At 49.9% G+C, this 20636-nt stretch overlaps 1 protein-coding gene across 1 annotated transcript in view; it reads right to left on the reverse strand.

Annotated features, from left to right (window-relative positions):
- Nucleotides 1-79: 79 nt before the first annotated feature.
- The window catches only part of Suds3 (SDS3 homolog, SIN3A corepressor complex component), a 28410-nt gene continuing 7853 nt past the window's right edge, over nucleotides 80-20636 (reverse strand). Inside the window, exons 4-13 of the mRNA XM_040731187.1 lie at nucleotides 19987-20058; nucleotides 18257-18276; nucleotides 16735-16891; nucleotides 12007-12102; nucleotides 10995-11056; nucleotides 10805-10826; nucleotides 9949-10054; nucleotides 3899-3983; nucleotides 1565-1650; nucleotides 80-1475 (exon numbers count right to left, since the gene is read on the reverse strand). Of these exons, the coding sequence (XP_040587121.1) occupies nucleotides 1451-1475; nucleotides 1565-1650; nucleotides 3899-3983; nucleotides 9949-10054; nucleotides 10805-10826; nucleotides 10995-11056; nucleotides 12007-12102; nucleotides 16735-16891; nucleotides 18257-18276; nucleotides 19987-20058 (731 nt within the window). The 3' untranslated portion in view covers nucleotides 80-1450. The remainder of the gene's footprint in view (nucleotides 1476-1564; nucleotides 1651-3898; nucleotides 3984-9948; nucleotides 10055-10804; nucleotides 10827-10994; nucleotides 11057-12006; nucleotides 12103-16734; nucleotides 16892-18256; nucleotides 18277-19986; nucleotides 20059-20636) is intronic.

Raw genomic sequence — 20636 nt, forward strand, 5'->3', positions numbered from 1 at the left:
GGCGATCACTGTAGTCCCGGTGGTGACCGTGGGGTAGGTAGAAGGTAGGGAACAGAGAAGAAACACACCATTTGGCAACTTTTAATTAATAAACATCATTGTTTATCATGGTTTCTTAAAAATTCCAGTGAGAATGGACATAAATTAAAACAATATGTCTATACAAGTCTTTCCTCTAACAAGCCACAGCCACCACTGTGGCTGTCTACATCGAGAGGCAACAGGAACGGAGTCCAAGGGACTAGGAGCAAACAGATTACTTATAAAGATTCCTAAAAACCAGGCGGTGGTGGTGCACGCCTTTAATCCCCAAAACTCAGGAGGCAGAAGCAGGCAGATGTCTGAGTTCAAGACCAGCCTGGCCTACAGAGTGAGTCCCTCGACAGTCAGGGCTGCACACAGAAATCCTGTGGGGGTGGGAGTATGGAGAGCCTATTGGTAGTCCAGAGAGATAGTGACAGTTGCTCTAACCTGCCTCTTTACACATGGCACGGTAGCAGGTACAGCACGAAGAACCTCCTGCCCTGACCGTGAAGGGCCAGGGAAGAGCAGAGGGTCATGACAGGTGGCTTCACTGGGGGGGGTGTTCTCAAGAAAAAACACACAGATTTGGTGGCTGCAGCATGACAGAGCTCTCCCTGTCACCAACATGGACAAAATCTCGGGGGAGGTTGGGAGTTTCTGTGGTGGGTCCAGCAACAACAGACTGGTTACTACAACACCCACCTTGCCACATTAACTAGCAGAGAAAACGCAGATCACAGTGAGACACGTGATCTTCTTTCTGGCCATTGGGAGCTGGAGAGAGGAATTACAAACGGAAACTTCTGAAATTACCACTTCTTCCACCCTGAGCAAGGACAGGCGCGTCTAAATAAATCATGTGCATTCAAGAACATTCAGAGAGTGGCAACTCCAGAGTGTTAGGAATAATGCAACGTCCCTCTCCCAGCCCCACCCATCGGATGCAGTCCCCACAGTGACGGCTGAAGCTCCGTCACTCAGCCAGCGAGAAGCGCAAGGCGGATGAGATGTTACACATCATTTATTTCTCCGAGAAGGTAGAGTCAAAGAGAACGCTCCTGCCCAACACTTCCGGGCCTGACAAGGGGAGCAGGCACACAATCTACCAATCAGATTCAGACAGAACACACTGGCTGCTCTTCCTGGGAGGAAGACCTCAAGATACTTATGAAAAAGAGCTCCCCTTCAAACTCAAAGGAGGGTTAAAAAGAAAAAAAGGATCAAGTATAGACAAAAAAATAAAATAAAAATTAAGGGCTTAGAAGGAAAGTGGATGAGGCCCCCAACACTCCTGAAAGTTAAGTCTCTGGTGACTCAGTCCGGAAGGAGCCGAGGCAGGAAAGAACGGTACAGAGACGGAAGTGGCCGGCATGTGAGTCAGTGCCTTGACGATTCCACAGTGCTCTCCATGTCCCAGGCCAAGTAGCTAGTCCCGGTAAGTTAAGAATTTTCTATTAAGAAGAAAACAAAACAAAAATAAAAACCACTCCAGAAAAAGGGTCAAGGGGAGAGGAAGTGCGTAGAAAGTCAAGCCGCTGACCGCCGGCGGATCACGAAGAGCCCACGCTGCAGCTGGCCCAGGTAGATCCTCATCTTGGTGCTGTCACTCGTCTTCCTCACCCAGATCTGTGGGGACAGGAGAGGGAGTGGGGGAGTGAGACAGGGACTTGGGCATGGCCTGGTGCGGGCAGGGAGCGCCTGCATGAAGAGGCCAGCTAAGCAGCCAAGGCTTCAGAGGCAGCTCCTGGAACCTGATCTTACGGAGGCTCAGCCAGCACCCACACCTCTAACAGTGTTGGCTCCATTTATGCCTTAGTCGTTAGGACTCTGGACTTGGTGATTGGGTTTTTCATCACCCAAAAGGTGTGCCCTCAGGAGCAAGAGCTTTTCAAACCAATTTAAAAATATTTCCTTGCCCCAAGGAAAATCCCCCTCACTCCATCTTCCATTGCTCAAGAGCTGAGGATGGTCCTCCTGCCTCACCAGCTCCTTGGGCCCTCCTGTGGGGTGTAGTATAGGTCTTCTCTTACAACAACCCTGTGGGGTGTAGTATACGTACTTCAGTCACAACAGTCCTGTGGGACGTAGTGTAGGTACTTCACTCACAATGGCCCTGTGAGGGTGTAGGTACTTCACTCACAAAAGCCCTGTGAGGTGTAGGTACTTCACTCACAATGGCCCTGTGAGGTGTAGTATAGGTACTTCACTGACCACAGCTCTGTGAGGTGTAGTATAGGCACTTCACTCACAACATCCTGTGGGAGTGTACTACGGGGTGTTTTGCCTCAAAATACCTCTTCCTCTCACTGGCTCTCCATGACTTGGCCTGAAGCAAGGTTTGGACCAAGGTCTGCCCCTCACACACAGACACTGAAGACAGCTCTGCTTCCCAAATCAGGCTGTAGGTTTACTCTCAGTCTGGTTTCATGTCTAGTGTGATTACTGAGTGACAGAAAGATGCTAAGTAGAACACACAGCATAAAACTGGCAAAAGACCAGCCTCCCACAAGATCATTTTAAACAGAAAACACACCCTGGCAGTGCTGAACCAGCCGCCACCCACCCTCTGGCCCACCAGTCGAACATGCTCATGAAGACCGAGCAGCTGCAGAGTCATGAGACAGTGGATCTGAACACTGAGTTGGAACACTCCCAAGGACTAAGGCTGCCCCTCCATCACCAAGGCACAGAGCCCTGATGCCCTGAGGCTTCATCCCTTCAAGAGACCCTGGCATGGTTATTAGCTCACTGGACCTCACTGGCAATCTGACAGAATGTGATGGTCTTCACTGTCCTAGGGGGGCCTGTGTTCTCTGCAGGGCAGCCCACCATACAACCACAAGTCCTCTTGGCTGGGGAGCACGAAATCTTTCTGACTGACCCCCATTCTGGTTCTGGCTTGGAGGCAACTGTCATGAACTCAGCCTGGGGAAGAGTGGTATTCCTGTATCGGGGGCTGTCCCCAACTTCCAAGCAAACTATCATTTTGCAAACTGGTCACGTGTGAGGGCATTTTCGATTGAGAGGGCTGAGAGAATACCAGAGGCTGAAGTTATTTCATAATCCAGTTTCATTAGATTTACCGTGCACTGGCACGAATCACTAACAGAGGGGAGACACAGAAAAATCAATTTCTTGGCAGACATTTGTGGGCTGATAAAAGATCAGGCCAATGCAGTTATTAAAGTTTCAGGCTTTTTAAAACTTCTCATCGTGTGAGTCACTGCTGACACCTTCCTAATGAAGGGCCAGAGGGAGCCCTGGGGCAGTCCCAGCATCCTCGGGCAGCTCACGCATCAGCTCTGGACCCAGACCTAACTAACCCTGCAGGAAATGCTCAGAGAGGCAGGCCTGGCAGCTCGCTGTTGGTTAGACTGAACAACAGCCAGGAGCTGCAGGCTGGCAACAGCAGCCTCCATTTACTGAGCAGTTCCTGGGTGCTGGGCCTTGTGCCCGGTGCCCCACTAAGCCTCAGAGAAGGAAGAAGCCCACGGGTGTGTAGGAGAGGAAATTCTAAATAAACAATGAAACAAGGACAAGCTCTCTCTGTACACAAACTCCTCTATCTGTGCACAGCCGCTCCAGGACACCAGTGCCAGGGCCTTCCTGTCTCCCCCGTGTCATCAGCTCAGTGGCTCCCAAACCATTAGCTGCGCAGGAGCACATCATGCAGCCACAGGGACTGGCTCAGGCAGGCACACGGGATCAAGGGTGACTCTGGGGGGGGGGGGCAGCTTCCCAACAGTGTTGACCGAACCCACACGAGACAGGACTCCACGGGGCTTTCAAGTGAGGCTTTCTGTTGTGTCTGTAGAATTTTCCACACTACTCAGACAAGATTGTTCTCCTCAGGGGGAAGAAATCTGATCCCTACCTCATTGGCTCCCACCGAGCTGATGACACAGCTCAGTTTTTGGTTGTCCTTTGACTCTAGGTAGATGGCTTGGCTCTTGTGGTACCTGAGAAAAACAGGACACACACAAACAAACAAAAAAGAAAAATCAGGGTGGAGGTGTACAAAACACAGTGACAGAAACTGTTGCTCTAGGAATCTTTGTAACATGCAAACAAGGGAGAGCATGGGCTGGCTTGAGAAGGCAGACACGCTTCTACCTTGAGACTAGAAGCCTCCAATCTTGTGGATCCAAAACTTACCTTAGGCCTACGTGACGGGAAACAAAAGGCTCATGGGAAGGTTGGAGAGCCTTGGAATCAATCTGTCTTCTCCTGGTGTTACTGGAGGTTGACCTACTGTAACCCAGGCAAGTGTTTCTCCATGGAGCTGACTCCCTAGGCAAGTGCTCCTCCATGGAGCTGACTCCCTAGGCAAGTGCTCCTCCATGGAACCATATACCCAGCCCACTTTGTTTTCTATTTTGAAACAGTGTCACTAAGTGACCAAAGCTGGTCTTGAAAATGCAATCTTCCTGGCTCAACCTTTACTACAGGACTAAGTAAAGTCAGCACGCCCAGCTATAATTTACTTCATTACTGGGACTACATGACCACGTTTGAAAAGTAAAAAAAATTAAGTGTCCTATCTGTTGCACTTCCTGGCCTCACCCCCAAGCACTCAGAAGGCTGGCTGCTCTAAATAAACCACCAGGGGTCTGGTGACTGATTCTCTACCCATCGACAAGAAGGAACTTTTGCATTCCGTCCTTATTTTAGCCGTCCATTGGAAAGGACTCATGAGACACTTGCAGTGTTTAACACTGACTAGGCTTGGGGCTTGGGGACAAGCTTCAAGGTTCCTGCTCTCTCTGTTCCTTTAAGTACAACACAGGAACACTTAAACCCCACAGGGGCAAACACTAAGCAGACATAGCTCAAGGTCTCAACACATGTAGCAGCTAAGGGCTTGTGCCTTGGCCCACTCTGGCCAGGACAGCTGGGAAGGCGGTGAACAGGAGCAGCAGGTCCCAGCGCAGGCTCTCTGCCCTGCAGAGCAGCGCTACGTCCAGCTTACCCACGCTCAGCGCCAGACCAAGGACAGAGAGGGAGCCAGGCCAAAGCCCAAACGGGACAGCAGGGAGAAAGCGCATCTGGCTGCTCCCAGGCCCCAGCGCAGCCAGGAGCATATGCTCTGGCTCACTGTGGCTCCACAATTCTGGCAGAGACCCCCCCCGATCCTATGAACTGTTGCAGAGCACAATGCCCAAGCAGGGCGCTGCATCTTGGTGGTTATCTTTGGGGAAAGAAGCAGACCATTTCATGGGAACAATGAAAGGAATTAGTGCCCAGGTACAGGCTCCACCCGGGAGCTGAGCAATCGGCTTCTGAGTCAATGCGTTCCCTGAGAAGAACATGAAGGGTATGGATGGTAAATGACTGCAGCAAGAGACTGGCTGAGACCCAAGCTTGTATGCTGCTGTCGCTGGCTGGAGAAGCCGCATTATGCCATATTGGGTTATCACAAGGTCCACAGCATGCATTGCACAGCATGAGGGAGGCCAACTATTCACGGCAACACATGGCTTTTCTGCAGCATGGGAGTCAATTCCTAGTCAATGACAGCCTTCAGAAGAGGGAGAGTGAGATTCAAGAAGACTCTAAGGGGACCGAGTCATCATGGAGCTAGAGACATGAAACGGAATAACAAAGGTCACAAGGGAGTGCACAAGTGTCACTAGCCTGGAAGAGAACACAGTATGGAGCTGAGTGGAAACACAATGTCCACTGTGGTGCAGTGTTGGTAATAAAACGTGAATTATACACAGAGAAAAATTGTGGTAAACTCCTGTTAAATAAAACCTATAAATATAAATATGTTACTATTTTTATTACATAGCTTTTACTCCTCTAAAGAGGTATGTGTATGTGCAAGAGTGTGAATGCGTATGTAAGCGTATGTGCACGTGGGCGCCAGAGGTCAGCACTGGGTCCTCGATCATTGTCTACCTTATTTCTTTGAGACAGGGTGGGAAGTAAACCTGCTAGACTGGCTGTCACATGAACTCCAGGGGTCCTCCCGTTGCTGCCTCCCCAGTACCACAATAGGGGTAAGCCACCATGCCCAGTCATTTACATGGGTGTTGGGGATCCAAACTCGGGTCCTCATGTTCACACTTTACTGTGACTCTCCCAGCTTCAATGAGCACATGTCTTCACACAGGAAAGTAGATAAAACTCCCTTATGAGCCATGGTACCAGAGAAAATAAGGACACAGAGGGTCTGTTAAGATGGCTGGCTCTGGAAGACATCCGACAGTTCTCATGAGATGGATTTTGTTCTGACATCAGGGGAAAGCCAGTCACCTGGCCAGCACTTGATCTCCTGCCACACAGTGGGGGTACAGTGTCCACCACAGCCCTGGCTGCTCCACAGCACAGCTGGCCGGCTTGCTTCCCTGAGTGGCAGACTTCCAAAACAATTGGCCCTCAATCTCCAGGGGGTTCTCACACACTCCACAGTGGTCTTGGGGAATTGATAAAAGCAACAAATACAGGACAACCTTAATATGAGTTTACCTTTCAATTCTAAGAATTCAAAATATATCCAGACAAAAACGTTAAAGCTATACCAGAACAAGAAATATAGCAAAAATTCACGTTCCCCCTCATTAACCCATTGGATAAACTGCAGTTCAGCTGCTGAACAAAACACATTGGCCTGAGACTGAGCCTTCCAAGGCAGCCTCACTTATTACTAATGGAAATTCTGACCTGGGATCCCCAGTTAAGACCTTAACACTCCGGGCCTTTTGATGCTGGCCCAGCAAGCCTGGGGATGTGGAGTGGAGAGAAGCAACTGAATCTATGTATTACAAGGAATCCTGAGAGTAACATGATAAAATGAACTTCATTTCGCAAACCTGACCCACGTCACAGCCCCAGAGGCTCAAGGGGCTGGAAATGGGACCTGTAGGCCCTGGGGTCAACTGACAGCAAGAGGGTTAATCTACTCAGCAAGGAGTGACTCCATCTCTGCTCACATCAGCAGGAAAGCAGGGGCCAAGGCAAAGTCAGGGACGCAGCTGGACCATGCCAAGATGGAGCCCTGCCCAGCACTGTGCTGATGTCACTCAAGCAACCCACCTGTGGAAGGGCGCCCAGCACTCAGAAGCCCTCTTAGGCAGGCCCTGTCTGCAGAAGAAGGAAGAACAAAGGAAGCCCTCACAGACACAAAGCGACACTTGCAGAACGCCAAGACCCTGACGGAGGTGACAGGCTGGTTCTGGGCAGATGAGACCTCAAGGTAGGACTCCCAAGACCCTTGCAATAAGGACAAGGCAGGGCAGACCAAGTTGCCAGTGCCTCGATATTGGCTCAGACTTCAGAAACAATAGAGGAACAGCACCAAACCCAGAAAGAAAATGACATCTGAAAGGTGTTTAACAGCACAACACACAACTTTGAAATTCAGCAAAAAGGTAACTGTTGGGAAGACACCGCTGAAGGTACCAGACATCAGTGCTATGGGTCCCTCTTTCAAAAAGAAAACTATCTTACTACATTTTCTTCCTCAAGACACGTCTCAGTCTCAGAACCAAATCCAGGAAGATAGAGAGAGGAAGCCACAGTTACAAAATGAACATGCTCTGAAATATCACACTGACTGCAAGGCTCACAGACCTGTAGAACCATTAACCATAAATCTCGTCATCCCCAAAGGCCATTCTTACTTGCAAGCCTGATCTTTAAAGGTTATTTGGTTTTCATTATTACAAACATTTTTTTTAACCTCACACTGCCCTAAATGCTGAGCAGCTAGAACCTGCCACCTAGTGGCGGCACATTGTTCTAAACCTTCTGGAAGAAGGCCAGAGAAGAGCCACCTGTGAGGGGCACAAGTCACTGCAGCAGGCTGATATGCACTACAACAGGTGGAGACAGCCTGTCCAGGTCTGACTTGACCTCTAAGCTTTTGACAGAGAGCAGTCTGCATGAAAGGTTCCACAGCCAGAATTTATGACAGCTACATATACAAAGTATTTTTTGGGAAAAACATCCTTATTAACATAAGCCTCGGTAAATATGCCCCTACATGTCAAAGTGACATCAACACTGGGAATCCAACAATTAAACAACATGGCATAGGCCGGGTGGTGGTGGCGCATGCCTTTAATCCCAGCACTCGAGAGGCAGAGGCAGGCGGATCTCTATGAGTTCGAGGCCAGGCTGGACCGACAACCTCAAAAACAATACAGAGAAACCCTGTCTCATAAAATCACAAAACAAACAAAAAAAACAACATGGCATATTTACACATTTGTACTATAGTCCATATAGTTCTTACATTTTGCTTGAGAGAGAATAAAACAAGGCATATTTGAGGAGGCTGGAGGACATCTTTAGAGGTTGGTTCTCACCTTCCAGTGTGGGCTTCAGGGACAGAATCTAGGTCACTAGGCTTGCACAGAAACCCTGACCTACTTAGCCCTTTCGAGAGATCCAGGATTAGTTTTTATGCACACACAAAAGTTTTATGCAGAGAACTGGGATTCTGGGACCCACCACAGACATTGAGGTAACAACCTGTATGCTGTATAAACTGGACATGCAGGACCCACAGGAAAGTGACCGCTGAACTGGCAAAAGAAGATGGGACAGTCCTTCAGGGTCCTGCTTCATGGAAGTCTTCTGCAGGACACAGAGAAAACTGACTGACAAACTGCCAATAAGGTGGGACAGTTTCAAATTTCCTGCTTCGCTGAGAAGTCTGCCAGACACTGTGGCCTATGGGCTGAAGATGGATGCCCCAACATCACAGAGAAGCTTTGGGTGACTGTCCAGGCAGCGAGATGTCTCTGTCAATTCTAGAGTTTATATATTACCCTTCTGTGGTCTTTGATGGAGTTGAAGACAAAATAGTTATGGTTTTCCTTAGTTATGATAAAAGATAAGTTACATATAAAACTTTACTCACATATATAGGACAGATGATAGAATATTTTCTTTAAATTTTGCCAAGTGTTAATGAACTAAACATTGTTAATTATAGTTCTTACTTGATAATGGTTTTGTTATATATAATTTTATTATGTTAAAGTTAAAACCCTTCTTTTTATTTGGACAAAAAAGAGAAGATGGGGGATGCTCTTCTGTATATATGTTTCTCTTATTGGTTGATGAATAAAATACCGCTTGGCCAATGAGGCAGGAAGATAGGCAGGACGAGGAGATGAGAATTCTGGGAAAGGTTGGCAGAAGCAGATGGTGAAACAGTTGCCATGTGGAAATTGGGAGGATAGGACGAACCAGGCGTTCTCGGGTAAGATAACGCCATGTAGAAATATATAGATTAGTAGTTAGGGATTAATAATTAAGACAGAACTAGCCAATAAGAAGCCCTAGTCATCGGTTAACAGTTTTATAATTAATATAGCATCCATGTGTTTATTTGGGGCTCAAGGGCAGTGTGACCAGGAGGGACAAGAAAACCTACAGCAACACACACCCATCATGGCTAGACAGAGGGTCAGCACACAGAAGAGGGGCAGAGTAAGCATACACCCTGTCATGGCTATACAGAGTCAGCACACAGAAGAGGGGCAGAGTAAGCATACACCCTGTCATGGCTAGACAGAATCAGCACACAGAAGAGGGGCAGAGTAAACATACATCCTGTCATGGCTAGACAGAATCAGCACACAGAAGAGGGACAGAGTAAGCATACACCCTGTCATGGCTAGACAGGGGCACAGCCTAAAGACTCTAGCATGGAGACAACACCGTGATGCAGGAAGGAGGTCAGCATTCACAAGCTGGCCACTCAGAGTCCTCAAGAGGAATCTGACTGCAGACTCTAAATCTAGGCCAGAGTCCCAGCATGTGAGTTTAAGCCTCAGCACCACCAAAGATAGTAGACAAATACATAAAACCGTAAGTTGAGAAAATACTGAGACACAGCAGCTCCCACAACCCCAAACCTCCAAACGGTTCTTCTGAGACCATGGGCAGTCCACATTCCTTGCAACTTACCATCTTTTATCATAGTACAGTTTGCCATCTTCTATCCGAGCTTCAAATCTCTGGGCTGGAGACTCTGCAGGTGTGGCAGGCAAGTGTTCAGGAGAGGACGGGGAAGCTGGAGGAATCAGAGACACCAAGATGACGAGCAAACAGTAAACGTGGACCAGAGCACAGGGCCCAACAACGACACACAGTAACTGACACCACCAGACAGTGGCAACAATCTCAACCAACGAGTCCTTCGGTGGTAGTTAGACAGTCACTGTGCTGCCTGCGTTGGGCACAGTGGCTATTCACAGGAGTCGCTGGCTCCTCACAGGGGCCACTGGCTACTCACAGGACCCACTGGCTATTCATAGTAGCCACTGGTGTTGACTGCATAAGCATCTATAATCTAGGGGTTCATCGTTGCCAGGTTACCACACTGATCCTAGATTTAGTGTGGATACCCAATCAGCACAGCTCACTCAAAACTTCTTGAATGTCACAAGGCCCTCTGCCCCATCTACTAATGAGGGCTAGAAGCAGTCTGAGGGTCACACCAGTACCAGACTATTGCTGGACTGGTAATGCTGGGTGGGGGCTGAGCTACAGAAGGCCCAAGACAATGAATATTCCTATGCTTTCAGGCTTAGAACTGAACGTGAACCTGAACCTGTTGCCTGATACCTACATAGAAGGGAACCTTCAACAGCCAATCAAATGTCTCCTTTATAATAAAACAACATGGGAGAGGCATGTTTATGATTTCTGTGGCTTCTCATGACTTCTTGCAGGCAAATAATGAGCAATTTACTCTTGAGATTCCCACATACGCTCTTCCGGTGATGGGATACAAAGACTGGCACTGTCATCGAGCACTCACCTGGCCTCTTGGGTGACTTAAGCTGTAGGAAGAATAACAACAAAAAAGTCTCAGAGAAAATCATTTCAGAAGCAACTTAAAGTGTCAGAGATGTCACAGTTACTTCAACAAGTGACAGGGGAACAAAGTGACACAGGAAATTATGTCAGGTGTGAGCTTCCAGATACATCACAAAAACATCCAACTGTACCTTGTTTAACGTTCTTAGATCCTCCATGATCTGCTCGTCTGTTAACAAATAGTTTAGCTGAGGTGCTGAGAGTTAAAGGAACGTGTGGAAATGCACAGCTTCCAAGGAAACAGAGGCATAGCACGCTCCCGACACTGGGATTGTCGAGGCCCATGTTAAGTAAATGTTGTTCTCAAGGTAAGAACTTGTCTTTTAAAAATTGACTCTCATGCTAAATGGCATGGTCACCAGGCATGGAGAAGAACTCAACATTCCCCCACCATACAAACTACTCTGAAGGGAAGGGAAGCTACTCACTAGGTGTTGGCAGCGGTGAGAACACGGGAGTGAGGTGGCAATTTCACCTCAGTTTAGAAAACACTTCTGTCCCAGATTTGAAGGCTTCTAGACATACAAGGCAAGTCTAGTCTCATAGTGACTTAAATCATGTGAAGGCGAAGGGACCCAGAGTATGCCCTCTGCTGATGGCCAAACAGCTACATTTAATCTGCAGAGGGACAGAAACAGCCGTTCTATGTTGGCCCACTATACAGCTTCTTTTCATCAACACCTTAGCCACTTTTGGTACAGTCCACAACCCACTGGTGTAGAGGCAGATAATTGGTAGACCACAGCAGTTCACAAGACAGTAAGTAGTGTAGAGGCAGGTAACTGGTAGACCACTGCAGTCTGCAGCCTACTAGTGTGGAGGCAGGTAACTGGGACCATGGCAGGCAGTCTGTCCTTAATTTACACATCTCATTGTAAGTTGCCCCTACTTGGGAAAAGTGTTAAAACAACACTGTTTCCAACACAGAGTATCTTTCCACAAAACCATTTTCTGGAAATCTCTCCCACAAAAAGCAATAGTTGAAGACTCCAGTGCAAAATGGCTAACCCACCCCATGGATAAATGTATCACATATGCCTTCCCATTCCATATTACTGCTGTTTTGTGGGATGCTGGCCCTGTATATGCTATCAAGGGTAAGCAAAAGATTTGATAGGATTTAAGCTTCGTACAAATGGATATCGGGAGCCGGTTTTCTCCTCTTGTCTGGAATGGGGACTGGATCATTTGGTCGCCTGCGCAATTTCCTGGTCATGATGGGTTTCACTTCCATAGAATCTGTGGCAAGAATGGAAACGGGTGAATCTATCCAACTGCCCCTGAAGCCAGCTGGAATCCCTGTAAAATAAGAGTGTCCGACCCATGGCCACCCCATCACAGCTGTGTGACTGAGCATGCTTTGTCTATACACAACCCCAGCCAGATGCCCAGCCCAGACTACAGGGTCTACGCTTACCTGAGTCAAGCTAGCTGAGTTAGGTACACCCTACCCCATATCCCAACATTATGGCTGATGCAGTTTCTTCCCGTACCCTCAAAATCTAGGGGGCTCTTCCCACTTCCCCTCAAGCTGAGAACCTAGTCACAGGCTATGGGACTGGAAAGAAGCTGAGATCAGGCATGAGCCTCACTTCTATCCCTCCAGAGGTGCTGTGGTGCTGGGTGCTGAAGCTCATGTGTGCAGAAGGCCCTTTTTAAAGGCCACTGACCCCAGCCAACTCCCATAACCCTTTGTGGCTACCTGAGGTCAAGACAGATACAACGAAGACAGGGAACAGGGCATAGGGCCGCCTTTCACACTGGACTTCTCTGTATGAGGCTGCAGTGGACCGACTCCACACAGGGAATCTCTCCTCCCCTGGCAGGAGCCACACAGATCTGCTCTCCCAAGAGGGGCACCCACGTCTAAATCTGCCCACAGTTCTATTTCTCACACCAGCAAGTGCTGCGGTTCAAGTGCTTCAAACACCAGCTTCCTGCGAGCTTGGCCAGTGAGCCAGAGAGAGCTCAACATGGGCACCATAAGAAACTCAAACTCCTGGGGGCACTGGAGAGATGGTGCAGCAGTTAAGAACACTGGCTGCTTTTCCAGAGGACAGGGGTTCAATGTCCAGCATCCACATGGCAGCCCACAACTGTCTGTAACTCCAGTTCCAGGGCATCTGACACCCTCACACAGATATGTATGCAGGTAAAATATCAATGCATATAAAAATAAATAAATAAATAATTTAAAATGTTTTGTAAAAACTCGAACTCCCAGAACTCAGTCCAGACTCTGGAGTGTGACAACACTGGACAAGACACCAGAGCAGGTCTGCATGTCTCGGTCATGCGTGAACCTTCAAAGACCTAATCCGACTGCCTTGTATTAGAAGGCTCCCTGGCTTTTGTCGGGAGACACTACCTAGCTGGCCAATCACAAGCCTCTCCAAACCATCTCCTACCTGCCTTTAACAGCCTAGTTCCTTCCAATACACTCGCCAGGAGACCTGCTGGGCACGGGACCCCCAGGAACCCCGGGGCAGTGCTGGGCCTGCCTCAAAGGGAACATGGAAAACAAGGTGGGTGCTGGGTAGAGTCTAGAGCACCTCCCTAGAGGGACCCCTGACATCAGCACTGCCAGTAACAGTACTACGCTCCCTAGGCAGCCGTCCACTTCCTGCCTCACCCCCGGAGGCAAGTCAAGAATTCCTTTAAGTGCTTTAGCCATGAAGCAAGCTCACCTGTCTTCCTCTTAAGTGGAGTCTAAGGAAGAGAACTAACCCCAAAGAAGCAGAGGCAGAGAGAAGAGTGGCTTGGAGATGGGGGAGGGAGGAGAGGAAAAAAGGGATAGGAGGAAGGAGGAGAAGAAGGGGGGAGGAGCCGTAGGGGGGTTGGAGGAAGCCATTATGAAGGGAATGAGTTCTGGGGTCCTAGTGCACAGTATCGACTACAATTAACTATATAATATTGTGCATTTCAAAACAGTGGCCAGAACCTAAGAGTTCTTTAATGTTTTCACATAGGAAAATGGTAAGGAGCCAGTGAGATGGCTCAGCGGGTGAGGAATGTAGCCCAGTAGTAGAGCACTTGCCTAGCATAAACAAGGCCCTGGGCTCTACTCCCAGTTCTTGAGATGAAAAAAAAATTACAATTTGTTTGTAATTGGGGGGGGGGGGACAGCTGCAATGATTTGATACACTTCACTTGAGGCTTGCAGCAGACAGGGAATGCAGCATGGGGTCCCACTGGAGGCACAGCCAGATCCTTCTCCAGAGGCTGACAGGCTCACCCACGCTGTCAGAAGCCATTGCTGCAGGAATGACCACAATGGAGGTGACGGCAGAGAATAAGAACCAACATCAGGGGTTCAGAAGCCAAAACATGGTGGGAACGGAGACCAATGTTGCCCAGGATAAGGGGCTGACACTTAGATGGAGCCCACCCTCCAGGTCAGGTCACCTCGTCCCTCCCTCTCTGCAAATACCTTTGTGCACAGCCCATGCCCTGACTTCGGAAGTCCCTTTCACTGGGACATTGGTGCTGCCTTGCACAGCCACATTAAAATGAGCTTGTCACACCTTCACCTCACCTTAAACCCAGATGGTGTGGCAGCTCAGTCATCTGGGAACTAACCAAATACAAAGTCCGCCAGGACAGGCCAGCCAGCAGCCTGACTCTCCTGACTCTCCTGACTCGGGCCACTTATCACCCTGGCCTCAGTATCAAAGACCCACATCCAGCGACTGTGCTTACAACCTCCCTACTAGGAGTGGCCCAACAGCTCATGGACAGGCCCTGGGAGTGGGAAAACCCCTAGTTTCAGACCCTCAGCAGCGCCCCCAGGTGACCTGAGCCTGCAGCAGGCAGTTGGCTCAGCACAGCACCACGTGTACACAGCACTGTCTATACAATTAGCCCCTGGTGCCCCCAGGAGGCTGAGGATGCAGAATGCCTTCTGTCACTCCCACCACAGATCCCGGTTCCTTAGGTGACTCACGCTCAGACAGAGCAGGTGGCCTGAAACACCTGCTTCTTACAGTCTTTCTCACCAACCTCTCGCCTACTTTTTAAGAGAGAGATCCAGGTTGAAGCAGAAAAGGCAATTTTAAGACCTCTCCTCTCTGGATGGAGCTGGAAGCGGTGGATCTAGGCATCAATCCTCAGAGTCGAAGCAAGCCAGTGGACTAGAAGGAAATCAGGCCTTCTATCCAGCACCATGGCAGCACCATCTGTGGAAGGCCCATTATCCTTCTAGTTCCAGGGCCTTTCCTCCCGCCCTCCATCATTACCTTGGCAGCACTCCCCGCACCAAGGTACTGAATGGCCTGAGGAAGGACGTCAGTGCCTTTATGCCCACAGACGGCTTTAAACGCTTCTGCTATCTGCTTTATTGCATTACAAATGATTTCCTGGCCTTTATTTGTCTTTTCTGCCTCCTGTCCCAGTTCAGAAGCTGGCTGTAAAACCGCCTGAATGGTGCCTGCTGCCTGTCAGTAACTAGGACACCAAAGCACAGGTAAGGTGAGCGCGTCCTTCCCTACAGATGGAACAGGCGCAGCTATGTACGGACAGGATTTCCCACTAGCCTAATGGAGCCTCCCAAACAGCTGGGGGCTCCAGCAGAGACCGACGAAGCGTCAATGCCAGGCACAGTCACCATCAAGAAAACGGCATGTGGGTCAACAACAGGTGGGGAGAATGGTACCTGACAGGGTGGCACCATGCTGCAGCCTGACAAGAAACAGCACTGTGACAGGGTAAGCAGCGCGCCCCCAAGGTGCCACACCAGCACCCGCCCTCGTCTCTGAGCCACACTCATGCCCTCAAAGAGCTCCCTGCTTCTGACAAGTCACTTTTCTCGTTCCACCCCAACGTGACACCATCATCGGGGGACCTGCAGAGGGGTCAGTCTGCCTCAGTGAGATTCACATTCCTCTATTCCACCCAACACGACACTGTCATCAGGGGACCCGCGTGGGGGGGGGGGATGGCATGGCCGAGCTGGTTCACAGTTCAGAAACAGAGGAGCACACAGGCTGTCATTGTCTACTTAATGATTCAAAGTCAGCTCTAAGGATTCCATGAAAACCTGCATGTCCTACCGAGCCCCGTTAAAACTGGCTCTCCCAGAGTCCCGGATGAAGGTTAGGTTCCAGGCTATACACAAGAGCATACCACCTATGTAGCCATGTGGAAAACTCAATGCTACTTGCAACACAGCCCCTGCCAAGTTCTAAAATGGCTGGTTCTTGTCAATCCTTCCTTCTGTCTCCCGGGATCCACCAGTCTGCAGATGACAAAAGGAGTCACCCAGTTTCCCCTGAGACCCGTCTGTAACCCACTGAGTTCCCAGGAGATAACTAAATCCCAGCTGGCTAGGAAGGAACTAGAGTCTCCAAATCTGTTCTAACCGTTCGGGAGATTCCAGAAGGAATCAGGCGGGCTCTGAGTCTCATGGCACTGTGTGAGGGAAGAGATATGACAGCCCAGAAGAATACAATACCACCTTCCTTACCACAGGGCACAACGCCCTCTTCCTAACTGTTGTAATTACAGAGATCTCCAGGTCACCTGGGAAGAAACTGGGAAATGTAAGAGACACAGCGGCAGCTGACCAGGCCCCAATAAAGCCCCAGCCAGAGTCTGCGATTGCTACTCGACAGCCTGCATGTGGCCTGCCTGTCATGTACGGATACCCAGAGCACAGTCGTAAGAGGAGGTGACCTCTGATCCCCTACAGGAGGAAGCTAAGCAGGCTGACCAAGTCCCCAGTTGGTTGGGGGTGGAGGTGAAATGCTAACTTGGCCAGGAAGCCTGCTCTCCAGTACCACACCCTGCCATGGAGGCGGGGGAGGGAGAGAGGCAGCCCTGGGCCAGGCCTTCTGTACCTCGGGGGGGGGGAGCCCCGGGCCAGGCCTTCTGTACCTCCGGTCAGCTCCATCGTGAGCTTCTCGTTCTCAATCATCTTCTTCTTCTCCTCGAGCTCGGCGATCAGGTTCTCCTTCAGCTCGACCTTCTTGTCTTCAAACTCCTTCACTGCCGCCTTCTTCTCCTTAATATAGTTCCTTTCCACTTGCTCGGTCTGATCAAAAGAAAGACCAGGACTGGGGTGGTGTGGCCACAGGTGACAGCCTGACACGGACTCTGACCTCAGAAGCAGAGAAAACCTGAGACCTCGGGTCACCCACACTGACCTGTGGGGTCTTGAGGACAATTCCAGGTGCTCCAAACCCAGTCATGTAATAGTGCTCACCCCAAGGCCCCTCACTACCCCCACCCCCGCCTGTCATCCCATCATCCCCCCCACCCCCGCCCCCACCCCCCACCCCCACCCGTCATAAGTCTGAGGCTTTAGTGTCAACATAGAACTTGAGTCACTCCAAGCTAGCAAGGGGTCCCTCTTGGAAGGACATTTCAAGTGAAAACAGCATACTCCAAAAGAAGTTTCTGCATTCAGAATTAATTACATGATAGCAATGCCAGACAGTCGTGCTATTGTGTTTGATTCCTAAGAACAAACGCTACTACAGACCATTCATCAGGCGCCTGAACCTTCAAGCACTCAAGCACCAAAATTAAGCTATTAATAAAATTAAAAAACTGCCTAAAAGCCCAGCTGTGAAACCTCGCCCATGTTCTGGGTGATGACTGGGGGCTGTGTGGCTGGAGTACATGCTCTGCTTGGCCTAGACTATGTGCGCCCAACTGATTTTAATAAAAAAGACTTCCAAGTAATGTAAATCTGACAGGCCACAAGCACGCCTTATACCCTGTAGGCCCTCAAGAACCAGGCCCTCATCTCAGTACCACAGCACGGAGCTGTCTGTGACATGAAAGGAAATGTTAGCTCCATCTTGCTCCAGACCCAGTGAAGTCCTAGCGTAAGAGATCTGTGGGGCAACTCAGAGACTAGACTGGGGGCAGTGCCAGCAAATCACCAGGCAACAGAGTCCTGAGATACTTTGAATGGTCACAAGTGAGGCAAAGGTCAACAGATAGGCTGCGAGCTGGAGAAATGGGTCAGTGCTAAGGATGCTGGATGTTCTTCCAAAGGACCCGAGTTTGGTTCCCAGCACCCATGCTGGGTGGCTCACAACTGCCTGTAACCCCAACTTAAACGGATCCAGCACCCTCTTCTGACTCCCCCCAGGCACCCACATATGTGGTGCTCACTCACTGGCACACACAAATCTAAATTAGATTATAAATAAGAAAACAAAAAAACGGGGGAGGGACTGACATCCCCAGCCCACGTGGTCAGGAGGGACTGCACAACACTCATGAGCCGCAGGAGAGTCTTAGCAGACTCCAAGCCTCCCTGCCTCAAGCAGACAGTGGTGAAACTTTCCAAACCACATACTTGCTAACAGAGGAAGGCCGGCAGAGCAAGAGGCAGACCGCAGCCTCAGAAGGAGCCTGCAGACCCCCAAGACCCCTGGGTACTTACTTCAAGCTGGAGGAAGAGTTCTGAAAGAGAGAAAAGTGCAGTTAGAGTCGCCCGGCCACCAACCTTCTAGACAGGGGGTCAGGGTTCACTGAGAGTCTCAGGTAGTTCTACCCAAGAAGCCTGACGAAATGCAATGTCCTCTCACTCAGGCCCACCCAGTAGGACACAGTCCAGTGAGACACAACACAGACACCTTAGAGGCAGAGTCTACATGGAAGCATTCCAAGTGGGCAGGACCCCTCCAGAGGACAAGGGTCTGGGCTCAGCTGGGACTTAACCCTAAGGCCTTCCCTGACAGACCCCAAATTCATCAAGCCCTACGCTAAGCTTCCTCGGTCCTACTGTGTGCTGGACAATTATTGACTGTTTACCCTTAGTCCTACTGTGTGCCGGACAATTAGTAACTGTTTACCTATGCGATGGCTATTCCTGGTTGTCAGCTTGACTACATCTAGAATGAACTAAGCGGTTAGGTACATCTGAGAAATTCTTCGATCACCTGAAGTGGGAAGACCCACCTTTAATCTGGGCCACACCTTTTGGTGGCAGCCCACATAAAGGACATGGGAGAAGGAAGCTTGCTCTGTGCCTGCTTGCCCTCGATCTCACTGGCAAGTCCATTCCTTCACGGCCATTACAGCCTCCTTCTTCCGCAGTCCACCATATGCTGAAGAACAGCTGAGACAACCAGCCTGGAGCAACTGCTGGCTCCTCAGACCTTCCATTGAGAGACAGCCACTGTTAGACTAGCTGCACCACAGCCCACAAGCCACTCTAAGATTCCCTTTCTGTTCATTCTCTCAGTTCTGTTCATCTAGAGACCCTAATATAGCCCAGCCGCCTCCACCGGGAGGCTGTACCGTCTGGTAAAGTCAGCACTTGAGACAAAACGTGCCTGTGACTCCCATCTTTTCTGGGCCACTATGGGCCTACTACATTTGGTTCATAAAGACCATGGACAGACCAGAAACTTCTGGGTGTCACAAGTCCCATGGCCTCCTTGGCAAGCCTCAAATCCTGCAGATCCATTTCCCTGTGACAAGCACATCCACACGGACTCCACGGAGCTTTCAGACTCCCAGAACTCAGACTACGAGTCCGGACATGATGTCTAATGAAAAGCACTCAGAGCAAAGAAGTCACTCTTGCCGGCAGCCAGGGTCACTCCAGCCCAGGGAAGAGTGGGCACAGGAGCCTGCGCATGCTTCTTTAACTCCTATTGTTGCTTAACTTTCTGTAGGCAGGTATTCTTGGCCAATAAAGTGGTGGCTTTCCTAAAGCCACAGACAAGTTCTGGTGACTTCACACTGCTCAAAGTACCAACTCACACAGATGCTGGAGCACGCTGAGCACACACTATGTAGCGCAGACCAAAAGCATTCTATGCCACTCAGTGTCTGAAACACATGGAGGCCATCACAAGACCACCCTCTCCTCTCAAGTACAGAAGAAACCAAGCTAACCACAGGCATGGTGAACTACGGCCCCTTCCACAGAAGCAACTCAGCAAGGAGACCAAGCAAGGAGCAGCACGCTGCAGGAGCGGCCCTGACACCCTCAACTCCTGGAGGGCACGTGGACAACTTGAGGTAACTGCAGCCTTGGCACACCCCTTCCCTTCACCTTTCCCCCAGTGGAAGATCTGGGTGTGTTCTGGAGAACACCTCTTGGCATCTACGGGAATGGGCAAGCGGGAGGCATGCAGGGGCCGTGTGCACACTGGAGCCTACCTGCGTTCCGGATCCTCTCTCTGTACTGCTGATCCAGCTTCTTCATCCTCTTCTGATATTCCTGCAAGGTACCTGCGGGGCATTCACAAAGCAGAGTGACTCAGAAAGCCAGCCCGCTCTGCACACGCTCCCAAGCCACTTTCTAGCTTCCAGAGCAGGCCTAGAGAACCATGCCAGAGAAGAGGAGAGACACACAGGAGACAGTCCCAGAGCCCTTTGGGAGCCACCCCCCCCCATCAGACCTCTGCCCCCCTGGGAGGGAGGGAGGTGAGTGGAAGGGCACAGACACCCAGGAGGTGATACTGATCACAGGCTCCTACGGAATAAGGTAATAGGCCTTACTCTCCTGGAGAAGGCTCATTCCTCTTATAGTGAGGTCTAGGTCAAGGCTACCCAGGAGACCTTTCCATAATGGCAGAAATCTCTTCCTTTGCAATGTCCTATATACAGTAGCCATGTGGGGCTACTTCAGCACTGAAACTCACTCAATACAACCGAGTAACCAGATCACTAAATTTTTTTTTTTTTTTTGGTTTTTACGAGACAGGGTTTCTCTGTATTGTTTCGGAGGCTATCGGTCCAGATCACTAATTTTAATCAGTTCAATGAGACTTAGTCATGTGGCCCGTGGCAGTCAGATGATGCAGGCA

Source organism: Mesocricetus auratus, unplaced genomic scaffold (assembly GCF_017639785.1).
Source record: "Mesocricetus auratus isolate SY011 unplaced genomic scaffold, BCM_Maur_2.0 Super-Scaffold_100025, whole genome shotgun sequence".
Lineage (NCBI taxonomy): Eukaryota > Metazoa > Chordata > Mammalia > Rodentia > Cricetidae > Mesocricetus > Mesocricetus auratus.